Source organism: Sander lucioperca, chromosome 11 (genome assembly GCF_008315115.2).
Source record: "Sander lucioperca isolate FBNREF2018 chromosome 11, SLUC_FBN_1.2, whole genome shotgun sequence".
Taxonomy (NCBI): domain Eukaryota; kingdom Metazoa; phylum Chordata; class Actinopteri; order Perciformes; family Percidae; genus Sander; species Sander lucioperca.
The window spans coordinates 18,907,872-18,921,411 of NC_050183.1; the positions used below are offsets into that span (position 1 = coordinate 18,907,872).

General features: G+C 40.4%; 2 protein-coding genes across 2 annotated transcripts; both read right to left on the reverse strand.

The window, feature by feature from the left end:
• Positions 1-440: 440 nt before the first annotated feature.
• LOC116038174 (vesicle transport protein USE1-like) lies at positions 441-1,726 on the reverse strand. Its single transcript, XM_031282387.2, has 4 exons — positions 1,607-1,726; positions 1,094-1,109; positions 934-964; positions 441-675 (listed from the first exon to the last, which is right to left on the reverse strand). Exons 1-4 carry the CDS (start codon positions 1,682-1,684, stop codon positions 441-443), a joined length of 360 nt encoding a protein of 119 aa, XP_031138247.1. The 5' UTR covers positions 1,685-1,726.
• Positions 1,727-5,156: 3,430 nt separating this feature from the next.
• On the reverse strand, positions 5,157-8,704 carry LOC116038123. Its single transcript, XM_031282327.1, has 4 exons — positions 8,699-8,704; positions 6,101-6,186; positions 5,442-5,992; positions 5,157-5,389 (listed from the first exon to the last, which is right to left on the reverse strand). The coding sequence occupies exons 1-4, from the start codon at positions 8,702-8,704 to the stop codon at positions 5,157-5,159; spliced, it is 876 nt and encodes a 291-aa protein (XP_031138187.1).
• Between the last annotated feature and the right edge of the window lie 4,836 nt (positions 8,705-13,540).

Below are 13,540 nucleotides of genomic sequence, written 5' to 3' on the forward strand. Positions count from 1 at the left end.
TATATATTTAGTCAACTGTATAAGTTACAATGTTTATTTCTTCACAGTGTGACTCCTAATACATATGGGAACTGATTTAGACAGGAGATTGGCTTCGCTTTTATTGATCTGTCTGTGATATCAATATATATCTGAGATTCATGTTCCGTTTTATTTATTTATTTGTCTTTAAGGTCATACAACCTTTTTATACATTCAAGTGTCCTCACTGCAGCACAAATATTCTAATAGCTCAGTTTTTCCTGAAAAAAATGATGTTCATAAATTGACTGTAGACAACAGGGTTGATGTTTTACAAGCTTTTTTAGAAAATAAAACCAGACGGACAATGAACTGTAAAAATGACCTTAGGGCTGGTAGGGTTAAAGACAAACTATTTGAATCAAGCTTTTTTTTTTTTTTTTTAATCATCTTCATATAAGTGATTCTTTTTTCCACCGTCAAGTTATTTTAGTAACCCTAATGTTGTCAATACAGCGTGATGAATACTGCGATAGTGTCTGTGCAGTTACCTGGTTGTCCTGTTTGATGATGTTCTGTGCTGCCAGAGTGTTGTTCTTCAAGTTGCGGGCCAGGTGAAGCATGTCCTCAGCAAGTTTCTCCTGCAGGTTGTGGTGGTGCTGCAGGACGGCCTCCAGCTCTGCAGCAGACTGACGCTCATCCAGAGGAAGACCTCTGCACAAGGTGGGACAGCCTGGTTAACATTTTGATTTTGGGCACAGTTACAACAAAAAGTGATACAAGTTCCTAGTTTGCTATCGTTTGAAAAGCAGTTGGCAGTGAGGAGGGATTTATGATTTAACAGAGCTTGGAACGAGCCTGAACTTTACAGCAGCAATCACGGTTTGTTACAGCCCTATATGTAGCTAAATAAATAAATAAATACAGTATACATTAGTTCTTTGAGACAAGAAATAATATGTGCAGCTTTACCTTCTGTTTCGCAAGTCGGTTTCTGACATGCCTATAGAGAGGAAAGGAGAACTTCATCATATCACTCTCAATCAGAAGATTAGCCTGTTTAAATATCAAGTATCATTTTTCAGTCAAGACACTGAATTTAAGATGCCTTTGTATTAAAACTATTTCTTACCTTTGCCTGATACCCCCTGTAAGGACAGGACACAAAAGAAGGACATGTGTGAATTGGACAGAACGGGGCCTTAATTATTTATTCTTTAAATCTAGTTTTTCTACCAAACATTATAAGTATTTCATTTGGAAAGCCAAACTCTACAATGCAGTGCAGCCTAGGGGCTAAACTGTCCAACTTTGAAATGGTGAACAAATTGTAAATGGACTACTATCTGGAGGTGGAGTCAATTCAATTGTATTTATAGTATCAAATCATAACAAGCGTTATCTCAAGTTACTTTACAGATAGAGTAGGTCTAGACCACACTCTATAACATACAAGAAGGACCCAACAATTCTAGTAAATCCCCCAAGAGCAAGCATTTAGTGCGACAGTGGCGAGGAAAGTAGTGAGCAAAACAATGCAGATGTCATCCATCAGCTTTTATTTCTACAGCGTTTAAATCTCAGTAGTGAACCTTATATCTTGACCACTCTGCATTTTAGCTCAACCGTGTACATCTCATCCTACCGTGCCAAGCAGCTCGTCCCTCATCTCTCCTGTATACCGGGCCTTCGTCTGCATGTGGACAGTTTTAGAGACAGGCATCCTCTCATTGGCTATTGTGGGTGTTCGTCCGGGGGCGAGGAACTGCTAAAGCTTTTTCTGTTGGTGAAGACTGTGAACGAGGACAGCAACGACATGAGATCAAAAAACTGTCTGAACAGGAGAAAGTACTGCCATGAATATTAAAGTGGCAATAATGTGGAAAATGCCAGTAATCTTGAAAATGATGAACTTGTAAAATATTGCCACTGACCAGTTTCTCTGGCTCAAGAAGTCCTTTCAGAAAATCTACTTTTCTTGTGTATTCAGTCAGCATTTCCGCTGTGGGTTTGCTGAAAAAAGCACAGGTTGTTATTGACTTGGGTTTTACATATGAGCAATAATAAAACATTAAGATGCACGACCGTAATGAGAGATGTTACCTCAGGCTTTTCCTCAGAGCCACCAGCATCTCCTCCAGGGCACCAACATACTAGTGGAGAGAAAACACACAAACAGTGGTTGTATACGTCAGCTGACATTTGTTTAGATAGTTTTAAACAGACGTGAACTTCAGAGATGCCAAGCTGCCTCTGTCTTTTGCATAAAGTTTAATCAACATATATTATAACCTTCACGAAGGTAGGATTTATTGCAGGCATGTTGTATAACACTGCATTAGTGTTAGCTAGATGTATCTAATAAACTGGAAACTGAGTGCTAAAGTGTGAATATGAAGTGTAACATTACCAATTTTAACAGTTAACTGTTGAAATGCACTGTGTAATATTACAACAACAACGGTAGGTAACAATAAATGTGGTAACATGACGTGCATAGAGTTGTAGCTAGGCCTAATGTAACTATGAAATTGGATACAAACTGTTTTATTTCGTAATTGCCCCTTTTGGTTTGTGGAGTTAACTACATCTAACTAAAATCAGAATCAGAAATACTTTAATAATCCCAGGGGGAAATTATTTTTGTTACCACTCCAGGTATACAACAACATATATTATCCATAACATATATTAATAAAAACAAATATACAGTAATAATAAATAAATATGAAATGTACAGTGTAATGTACAAAGAGAAATGATTGTCTATGTTGGGATGATTATAGTGCAGTAAAAAAAGAGAAGTAATTGTCCATATTTGAGATGAGGTGATTACAGTGTGTGCCTCTCTGAGGGAGGTGTTAAAAAAGTAAAAGCCAACCAGCTGATGTTGGTATTATCTTCTGATTTATACTTTGTAATAACAATGTCAAGGTAACTAAACAGTGACTTTTGTTTTTCTATCTCAACAGAAACTGAGACCCATTGACGAGTGTCTGCTGTTCCTGATGTACCTGTCCGTGGGTTTTCCTCTCAGGGACCTTGCAGAGAGGTTCAGCATTCACCGTACTACTGCAAGTCGGATCATGGACTCATTTCCTGTACTGCCTGCTGGGAAGCAAGCGCCTTTGGATTCCTCCAGAGACAGTGAGAGCTCACCTGCCACCTGAGTTTGCAGCTTTTTCTGATACACAGGTGGTCCTTGATTGTACAGAGATATTCTGTCAGACGCCATCCTCTCTGCTCCTTCAGAGTGAGGTTTTCTCTACCTACAAATCACACACTACATTCAAGGCCATGATTGGCATGGCACCCCACGGTGCTGTCACCTTTGTGTCTGGACTGTATGCAGGTTCTATGAGTGATCGCGATATCTTCAAGCTGTCCGGGATTGTAAAGCTGCTGAAGCCAGGTATGGCGATCATGGTAGACAAAGGGTTTGTTGTGGACAACATTGCTCCTTGTAAGGTGTACCGGCCTGCCTTTCTCAGCAACAAACAACAAATGAGTCGAGAGGATGTCAGACAGACACAGTCAATTGCACGTCTGAGAGTGCATGTGGAGAGGTGCATAAGGAGAGTGAAAGAGAACAAACTGTTCGACAAGGACATACCACTGTCTATATGTGGGAACATTGATGAATTGTTCAGTGTGGCCTGCTTCCTGGTCAATTATCAGAATGGGCCGTTAGTGAAGGCATGGGCAACTCAGCAATAAATTAGTTTTCTTGACTGCTAAACGACAGTAGGGACAACTGAAGCCACGTGTGCAAAACTCTAACTACAATCTGCACTACCACCAGTCACCTGAGCTAAACAGTTCACATCACCTGCTAAACTCATTCACAGCAACACAACTCTTAACACACGTCTCAACACTATGAACAATCCTCACTGAGATAACACACACGGTCACTCAGAACACACTGAGACACACACAGTGTCACTCAGAACACACTGAGAATAAAAACACTGGCATCAAACACCAATACAGAAATCACAAACTTTTCATCTTTACAGTTTGAGTGACTTCACACTACTCAATAGTTTCTTTAAAGAAAAGATATAGATTTTATAATATACCAATTTCTACGTAAGGTAAACCAGAAGGAATGACAATCAGCAGTTTGCTTCAATATAGTATTTTGTCTCTAGTAATTTATGGAAAGGTGCCTAACAGTAACAAAGAATAGTGTGACTAATGCTGCCTCTCTCCAGCATCATGTGGCACGTTTTCTTCATCACATTGGATGTCTGCATCATCTCTAAATACTAATGAATGTGGTGTTTCCAGTGCTTTCACCTCCATTACTTTCTGAAAAACAGAACACAGTTTTACTATCGTAAAGATATAGTGGTTTTTTTTGGTTTTTTTATAGGTGTGTACATAACCTCAGACATCTTACCTGGACATGTTGGTATCTTTGCTCTTTTACCTGTTTCTCTCAAACGGTACAGTGTATAATTGTCTCATTCTTATTTGGTGTTTGTGTACAAAAAATGTCTTTCTGAGCTTTCTCTGTATAAATACCATATATGTTCACTAACTAGTCTAAAACAAGACATCTGCTTAGGCTTTCAATCAGCAGTGTTTGATAGGAACCAGACTGAAATCTATTCTGTTCTGAATGTGTGGTTAACAGTTTTGACAGCAGTGTGTTAGCATTTGAACAGGAAAACAGTAAATATCTGTCTTGCTTCTTAAAAACCATTCTGTGTCATTGTTATCATTACATTAGCTTGGGGATTTTACTGACTTGAAATGAAAATGAAAACACACCAGAGATGACATTAGAACATGTAGAATTTAATAAGGAAATATTGAACAACACTTATTCAATGATCCACTTAACAAACCACATAGCTTTTTACACTCAGACTCTCAATTCAATCAGTACAAAAGATATGGTCTCGGGTCAATTGTAGGTCTGCATTAGTGACATTGGCTTTGGTTTTGTAGAGGTTTATTAAACTGAACAATGAAATCTCAACACCTATTGAACAATTATCACTTCAGGTTATGTATAGATTTGTAAAGATGAACAATAAAACCAGAACAAGAACATTTATCAACTGATTGAAACAGAACTAATTGAATGAACCATTGGTTTTTAAAAGATCAGATCAAGTAATGATAGAAAAAGAAATAATCCCCCCTCTCCCGTATAACCCTAGCGACCTCCGCATCCTTATAAATTATTTGTACAAGAAGGTCCTCCTCTGCTGGCCTTGCACCTGCCAATAGTAGCTGTGGCGCGGCTTCAGGCACAAGGCGCCACTCTTCGTGTGCAGGTACCCGCAGTCCACATAGCTCTTCAAGTTAGGGCACTTCACCTCCACCAGCCCGAATGGTGGTGCCTCCGTCGGCTCAAAAACGACACCATCTGGAGAGGATCCGAGCCAGGCAGCATCTGGATGGATGACAAATCCTGATGGCCAGTAGTTGATGTTTTTAATGTGGGCATGTTCCTGAATAGCTACTGTCTCCAGTGCCAGCCCCCTCTTCATCAAGGCTGTCTGAACCCCCATCTTTGCAGATGCGTTCTGCAAGGTTCTCTGCAGAGCTGTGACCTCGGACATGGCACACCTCCCGGAACCTGGAGGAGGTGAGCCTCATCTTCCTCAGGCTGTGCCACCCTGCGCTGCCACTCTGTTCCCTCGTGGCCATCTCGATGGATCTTGCCATGTCGAAAGTGATGTTAAGCGACATCACATTTAGGTGTTGTTGGTGAGTGCACACAAAGGAACATGTGGTTGGGTCCAGCCTGTGACCATCTAACAGCAGGGGTGGTGGAGGGGGTGCGTCTGGGTGGTGGATGATTATCCTACTCACTGGCACTGGGTGCTGGTATGAAATGGGGCTGCCTTCTTGAACGGTCCCAAAGGCTGAATCGACGAGGGGGACATCACTACTTATAGAGAGTGTTGTAATTAGCGGAGCAAGGTCTGCCGTGAAGTCCTGGTATGCCTCGTCGACCTTCAGGACATCTGGGTCTGGCAAGTCCCCCCGCACTGCTTTGTAGCGCTTGCTCCTTTGAAACCAGTTATGTCATAATTAGAGAAAAACAAAAGAATAACTCAAAACAAAAATAATCTGACAATGACTGCAGAATACATTATTACTTGACAGTGAATATTACCTTACACCATCAGCAGCTGTGTACTGTCTTGATTTGGGCTTTGTTGAGATGAAGACCATGTTACTCACTCTGCCTGGTTTCACACCCTATCAAGTAAACAAACAAAAAAAAACTTAAGGACAGAAGTTGGTTAGCTACCATAACATACCATCACAAGCTAACCACACTAATACACCAGACAGGCTTCTCCAATGCCCTCTTAATGCGATTGGCAGCGCTACCATAGCTAACTGTAATAGATGTGGTAATGATGGGCTTGTTTTGTCTTCATTGTGCTTTTTAAACAAGATGGGTAGAGTTTATATCCAAAAAATAAATGAAACATTAACAATTTGTAACTAGCCTAAGTTCCTAAATACTTTCTAGTCGTCGTGGTTTATGCCATCGCTGCTCAGTTTCTGTGCAGCTGAGGACAGGCGGTGCCGCTTTCAGTTGCAACGTAGAGTACTTTGTGGTCTGATACAGTAGTGCAACACTGTGGTTGCAGAGAGCGGTTCCAGCCACACAGGAGCACTCAGCCACAGCAATTTGAATTGGTGAGCTGTCCTCAAAAGTAATCTATGAATAAAACATGATTTTAGTATTACAATTAGACTAAGTCATTAGATAACTATAAAAAAAAAAAAAACACTAAAAGGTGAGAGGTGAGAGCAGGCTAACCGTTCAAGCAAATAGTAGCTGTATGATTTAGGGCTGTGCAATTAATCAAAATTTAATTGTGATTATGATTTCGGCTCCCAATGATCACAAAAACAGAATAATCGAGAGAAAAAATAATTTAGCTCATTACATTTTGTAAGTAAACTCTTATTTTCTCTTGTGTTCTGAATGAAAAAAATAGTTTAAATAGGAAAAAGTATTAAGGCAAAGTTCACAGTTGTAATTTTTTTTACTGTTGATTTATTTTACTTTTCCCACTGTTTTTAAGTTCAATAATTGCACCCTAGTATGATTCATTAGGCTACCAGAACAACCAAAACATATAAGCCTGCCTCACTAATCTCTTAAAATATTGTCTTGAAGTTATAATACAGTTAGAACAACAGTGTTAGTAAAGCGTTGAACAGGTTAGTATAGCCTAGATTGAGGGTACAAAATCAGCTCTTACCTCACACTGACTAATGTACCCATCATGACCAGGCCTTCTTAAACTTATTACATACTTAAACTTATTACTTACTTAAACTTATGCTCCAAAGAACGGGAGCAGTAACAACCAGTTGCTGGGGTGTCCATGAAAGTATAGTTCAGGTTTAAGTCAAATAAACAGACTTAAGTTGTATTATTGTTATTCTACATCCACATCACCAACTATAGTCACACAAATACCCCAGAATCTGACTTGAACTGGTTAAACACATGTTTTCCTCCCTACTCTGAGGTCGTGAGGCTTCTCATGCTTCCTCATGGACCTATGACATACAGCCCTGACGGTCACCCTCCCTGCAGGGTCTTTGTTTGACACTGTGGGAATTCAACATCATTCATGTAATGTTAGACAAAACACACTGGACTTCTTTTCAACACAGCACAGTCGATCTAACAACCTGATGAACGGACAAGGGTGGTAAATAATCTTGATCGTGGCCATTGGTGAGCGGTTGCGCTACTTGTCTCTAGTTTTCTGAACCAATACATTACAACACTAACCAAAAATAAATACTCAAACCACTATTCGGTAGCCCCACATCTGACAATCTCATACTAATCCTAACTTGACAGCTGTTGAAACGTAGTATCCGATAGCGATAGGTTATGTTTTCTCTGCGCCCGATCTAGGGCTGAACGATTTTTGAAAATAATCTAATTGCGATTTTTTTTCCCAAATATTGCGATTTCGATTCGATTATTTTTTTAAGCTCTTTGTCTTCTGTATTATTCAACAAAGACAAACAATAAATCATTTTATAGTATGAACAACACACAATTACACACTACACAGTTAAAAAAGTAAAAATATAGTATATACACACACACACACACACACACACACACACACAACAGTGTATTTTTTTTTACAGTCTACAGAGAGGAGCTGCCTCCAGCCCCTCCCCCTCGTGAAGTTGCGTGCTGCCGTGTGCACTTGTTCAGAGAGGCTATCGTTGCGTTAGCTAGTTGCTGGTGTTCTTGCCGTGGGATTAACTGTACTAATAAAACTGTTGAAACACCGCGGCCACGCTGCTGTGAAAGCTCCCCGAACGTCATTTATCAGAGTCTGGTTGTTACCCCTCTCAGTGGCAGCTCCTCCACTCCATATAACTGCACATATGGACTCGAACCAGAATAAAACCCTTCATTTTATTAAAATGGCTGTAAAAGTTTTAAACTACAACTCTAAGTTGATGCTTTCTCTGCGGAGTGCAGACTGATTTGCTCTCGCGAGTCATGTGACCAAATCGCAGCCTTTGCGATTAGGAAATCGCGTTTTAACATATCGCGATATTATCGCAAATGCAATTAATCGTTCAGCCCTAGCCCGATCTAAACAAATATAAAATATCTACAGTTCAACGGACCTAAATGTTAGCTACATAGCTACTGCTAGCTAGTTAGCGATACCACAATGTGAATGTGTTTTGCGGTAAATTTCAAACTTACCTTCATAGTTGCCAATAAAACTTGAAAAGTACATCTTGTACCCCTTTTCCCGTTTACTCCGGGGGGCAGAGCATCCCTTTCGGACGAGTCTGTGGACGTCTGATATCGTTAGCTTGGGCAGGTCTTCTTCTTCTTCTTCTTCTTCTTGGCGTGCCTGACTCCACCTGCAGGTGGATCACTGACTTCCTGTCTGACAGGAAGCAGCATGTGAAGCTGGGGAAACACGTCTCCGACTCACAGACCATCAGCACCGGATCCCCCCAGGGCTGCGTTCTTTCTCCTCTGCTCTTCTCCCTGTACACCAACAGCTGCACCTCCGGTCACCAGTCCGTCAAGCTTCTGAAGTTTGCGGACGACACCTCCCTCATCGGACTCATCTCTGATGGAGACGAGTCCGCCTACAGGTGGGAGGCTGACCACCTGGTGACCTGGTGCAACCAAAACAATCTAGAGCTCAACGCTCTAAAGACAGTGGAGATGGTTGTGGACTTCAGAAAGAACCCAGCCCCACCTGCCCCCATCACCCTCTGTGACTCCACAATCGACACTGTGGAGTCTTTCCGCTTCCTGGGAACTACCATCTCCCAAGACCTCAAGTGGGAGCTGAACATCAGCTCCCTCGTCAAGAAAGCACAACAGAGGATGTACTTCCTGCGGCAGCTGAAGAAATTGAACCTGCCAAAGACAATGATGGTGCACTTCTACACAGCCATCATTGAGTCCATCCTCACATCCTCCATCACCATCTGGTACGCTGCTGCCACTGCCAAGGACAAGGGCAGGCTGCAGCGTCTCATTCGGTCAGCTGAGAAGGTGATTGGCTGCAATCTGCCGCCGCTCCAGGACCTGTACGCCACCAGGACTCTGAAGCGTGCTGGAAAGATTGTGGCTGACCCCTCCCACCCCGGACACAAGCTCTTTGAGCCACTCCCCTCTGGCAGGAGGCTGAGGTCCATCAGGACCAAAACCTCACGCCACATAAACAGTTTTTTCCCCTCCGCCACTAGCCTTCTAAACAAGGCTCGGAATCCACCCTGACTCTCTCCACACCCCACCTCTGGCTTCTCATGTCACTGTACCTACTCTGCTGTAGCGTCCCTTTTCACTACTGTTTAACTTATTTTACTATTTATTTAAATTTATTTTATCGTTATTAATACGTACTGTGTGTATATGTTTATACTTATATTGTTTATATCTTTTTATCCTTCTTATATTTGTATGTGTGACATGCTCCAACAACACCATGACAAATTCCTCGTATGTGCAACGTACTTGGCAATAAAGCCCTTTCTGATTCTGATTCTGATTCTGATTCTTGTTCTTGTTCTTGTTGTTCTTCTTCTTCTTTGGGATTTTACGGCAGCCGGCATCCAAAAAGTTGCATTGCTGCCATCTATGGAACTAGCACCGCAGTGCATTATAGCCTGTTATATAGTCCAGTGTCTATTAAAAATTTAAACAAACAACGTTTTCCCCTCCCACTTGACCCTACTTCTAAAATACTCTTCAGAGATACTTCTTCCAAACCAATTTCTCGCAATTCTCTGAGTAGATCTAGTCTTTGTCGGTCATAATTTCTACAAGAAATCAAAACATGATGCACTGTCTCAGGTTCCTGACATGAACACAAACCACTCTGATGTTTACCTAAAATAAATAAAGTGCTGTTCAGCAATGTGTGACCAATTCTCATTCTAGAAATAATAACCTCTTCCTTATGTCTACCTTCCCCTCTTTTACAAACATTAACTGAGTCAGTTACTTTCCTAGAAATTGAGAATAGATGCCTTCCTTTGTTTTCTTGCTCCCAGAGCAGTTGCCATTTTAAAATTGTTCCCTGCCACACAATGCTTTTACCCTCCGCCTTAGATAGATTAATATTGACATCTATGATTTCCTTTTGAGCAGCTTCCTTGGCCAATTTATCAACCCTTTCATTTGATGCAATACCTACATGAGCTGGGACCCAAATGAATGATATTTCTACCCCTCTAATTTTCACATCTCTAATTGCCAGAAGAATATCATACACAAGGTCTTGTCGACTCTTTGATGACCCTTTCCCAATACTATTGATAGCTGACACAGAGTCACTACATATCAACACTTTCTGGTTCTGAATCTGCTCAGTCCATTGTACTGCCATCAGGATTGCATATAACTCCACTGTGAACACACTTTTTTTGAAATTTGAGGTTCTGTTACTTGCTTGGGCATTCCACCTCTGAACAACAAAAGCTGCTCCTATAGCACCTGTTTCTTGATCCTTTGAACCATCAGTAAACATTAATACGTGTTCCTGATATCTTTCTATTATATGACACTGGAATTCATGCACTAAATCTGATTCAGGATTGTCTAACTTAATCCCAAGTATCTCTAAATCAGTCTTTGGGACCTCCAATTGCCATAAAGGAACTGATGGCCACAGCACTCCAGGACAAAAGTTCTTACCATGAATAGACATTTCCTGTGCCACTGTCTCCCCTGTCCATCCAAAACTTGAAATTCTTGCCACCTCTCTCTCCCAACTTGTCTGAATTGTTATTTTAACTGGGTGATCACACCTTTGACCCATCAAGTTGACCCAATAGTTAGCCTGAAGTTGCTTTCTCCGCAACCAGAGTGGCATTTCTCCTGTTTCTACCTGCAAGGAACACACTGGAGAAGATCGCACAGCTCCTGTACATATTCTCAGTGCCTTAGCTTGGACTATATCTAATCCAGCTAAAACTGATTTGGCTGCAGATCCATAAACCAAACACCCATATTCAATTCTTGCTCTAATTAAATATACATAAATTTGCTTCAAAGAAGCTACATCTGCTCCCCATCCCGTTCCAGCAAGACATCTCATTAAATTCAATACCCTACCCTTTTCTACTATTTTTGAAACATGATCCCTCCATGTAAGTCCTGTATCAAAAAACACACCCAGAAATTTAAAACTTTTAACCCTTTCCAAAGTCCTACCATACAACTCTAGTTTTATACTTTCATCTATTTTCTTCCTCGTAAAAAACATAGACTTAGTCTTCTCAATAGAGAATCTAAACCCCCATTTCCTTCCCCAATCCTCCACTAGGGTTAAAGCTTCCTGTACCTTCTTTAGAGTATACTTAACATTCTTCCCCCTTTTCCATAGACTACCATCATCTGCAAATAACGACCTTCCAATTCCTGACTGAACATTAGAAAAAACATCATTAATCATTATGTTGAACAATAATGGACTAATAACACTACCTTGAGGTGTCCCATTTTCTACCAAACACCTTCTAGATGTTTCTGTCCCTATTTTCACCTGAATACTTCTATTATTTAAAAAGTCCATTACCCAGTTAAACATATTTCCCCCAATTCCTAGCAAATGCATCTTGATTAAAAGACCCTCTACCCATAACATATCATATGCTTTTTCCACATCTAAAAATACTGCCACAACAGTCTCTTTCTTTATCTGTGCTTTTCTTATTTCATCCTCAAAACATATGATTGAATCAATAGTACTTCTTCCCTTTCTAAAGCCACTCTGACAACTAGCCATCAACCCCCTTTCTTCAATGAAGTGCATCAGCCTTCCATTCACCAACCTTTCCATTAACTTACCTAAGTGAGAAGTTAGAGCTATTGGCCTATAATTTGCTGGATTACTAGCATCTTTTCCCGGTTTTCTTATTGGAACAATAACTGCCTCCTTCCATCCTACAGGAATCTTTCCTTCCTCCCAAACTTTATTAAACACATTTAAAACCTTCTGAATCCCCTTATCACTTAAATGTCTTAACATACTATAACAAATTTCATCTTTACCAGGAGCCAAATTCCTACATTTATCCAATGCATTTCTTAACTCTCTCAGGGTCAAAGGAACATTATATTTATCCTCTAATTTTTCGTTCTTTCGAATAACCTCAGCATATATACTCCTTGTTTCTTCCCTACCCCTTCTTTCTTCTTCTGAAAGATTACTGGAACTATGTACCTTACTCAGTGTGTTCACCATCATTTCTGCTTTCTCTAGGTTTGATACAGCCAACTGTCCTCCATCTGAAAGAATTGGATAATTCCACTCTCTTCTAATACCTTCCATTTTCTTGATCATTCCCCATACATCATTTATATTAATAGTACTTCCAACTGAGCTACAATAATTCCTCCAGTATGTTCTTTTCCTTTGCCTTATACTCCTTCTCACTACTGCCTGTGCTTGCTTATATTCAATCAAATGTTGAAAGTTATGGGTTCTTTTTAATCTTCTAAAAGCTCTGTTCCTTTCCCTAACTACCTCTTCACATTCAACACTCCACCATGGAACCGCTTGTCTTACTAGTTTTCCTGAACTTTTTGGTATTGCATCCATAGCAGCCATATAAATACACTGTTGCAACTCAATTTCATTTATTTCAACATCATTTGTTTCTTGGACTGAACTACTATACAAATCACTTGTTTCCATAAATCTCTTCCAGTCTGCCTTTTTGAAAACCCACCTTCCATGACTATCTTCTGAGCTCACCCTTACAACAACATTCAGTTTACATATAATTGGGTTATGATCACTTCCAATAGTGCCTTCTCCATGCACTTCCCACTCACACTTTGGAGCCATTCTACTAGACAAAAATGTGAGGTCTAATACTGACTCTTTACCAGTTCTAGTATCAATCCTAGTCCTTCTACCATCATTCAAACGAACTAAGTTCCTATCATTCATTACCTCCTCAATCACCTGTCCATTGTTGTCTGTCTTTTCCCCTCCCAACAGTGTATTGTGTGCATTAAAATCTCCACACCATAAAACATTATCTCTATCCCGACCTTCTATTTCCTCTAGTT

Coding starts and splice junctions, on each gene's coding strand:
- LOC116038174 (XM_031282387.2), bottom strand. CDS start 1,684: ATGCCTGTCTCTAAAACTGTCCACATGCAGACGAAGGCCCGGTATACA. Junction 676..933: donor ACCGACTTGCGAAACAGAAG/GTAAAGCTGCAC, acceptor CACCTTGTGCAG/AGGTCTTCCTCTGGATGAGC.
- LOC116038123 (XM_031282327.1), bottom strand. Junction 5,993..6,100: donor ACAGCTGCTGATGGTGTAAG/GTAATATTCACT, acceptor CTGGTTTCAAAG/GAGCAAGCGCTACAAAGCAG. Junction 5,390..5,441: donor GGGGGCTGGCACTGGAGACA/GTAGCTATTCAG, acceptor ACTGGCCATCAG/GATTTGTCATCCATCCAGAT.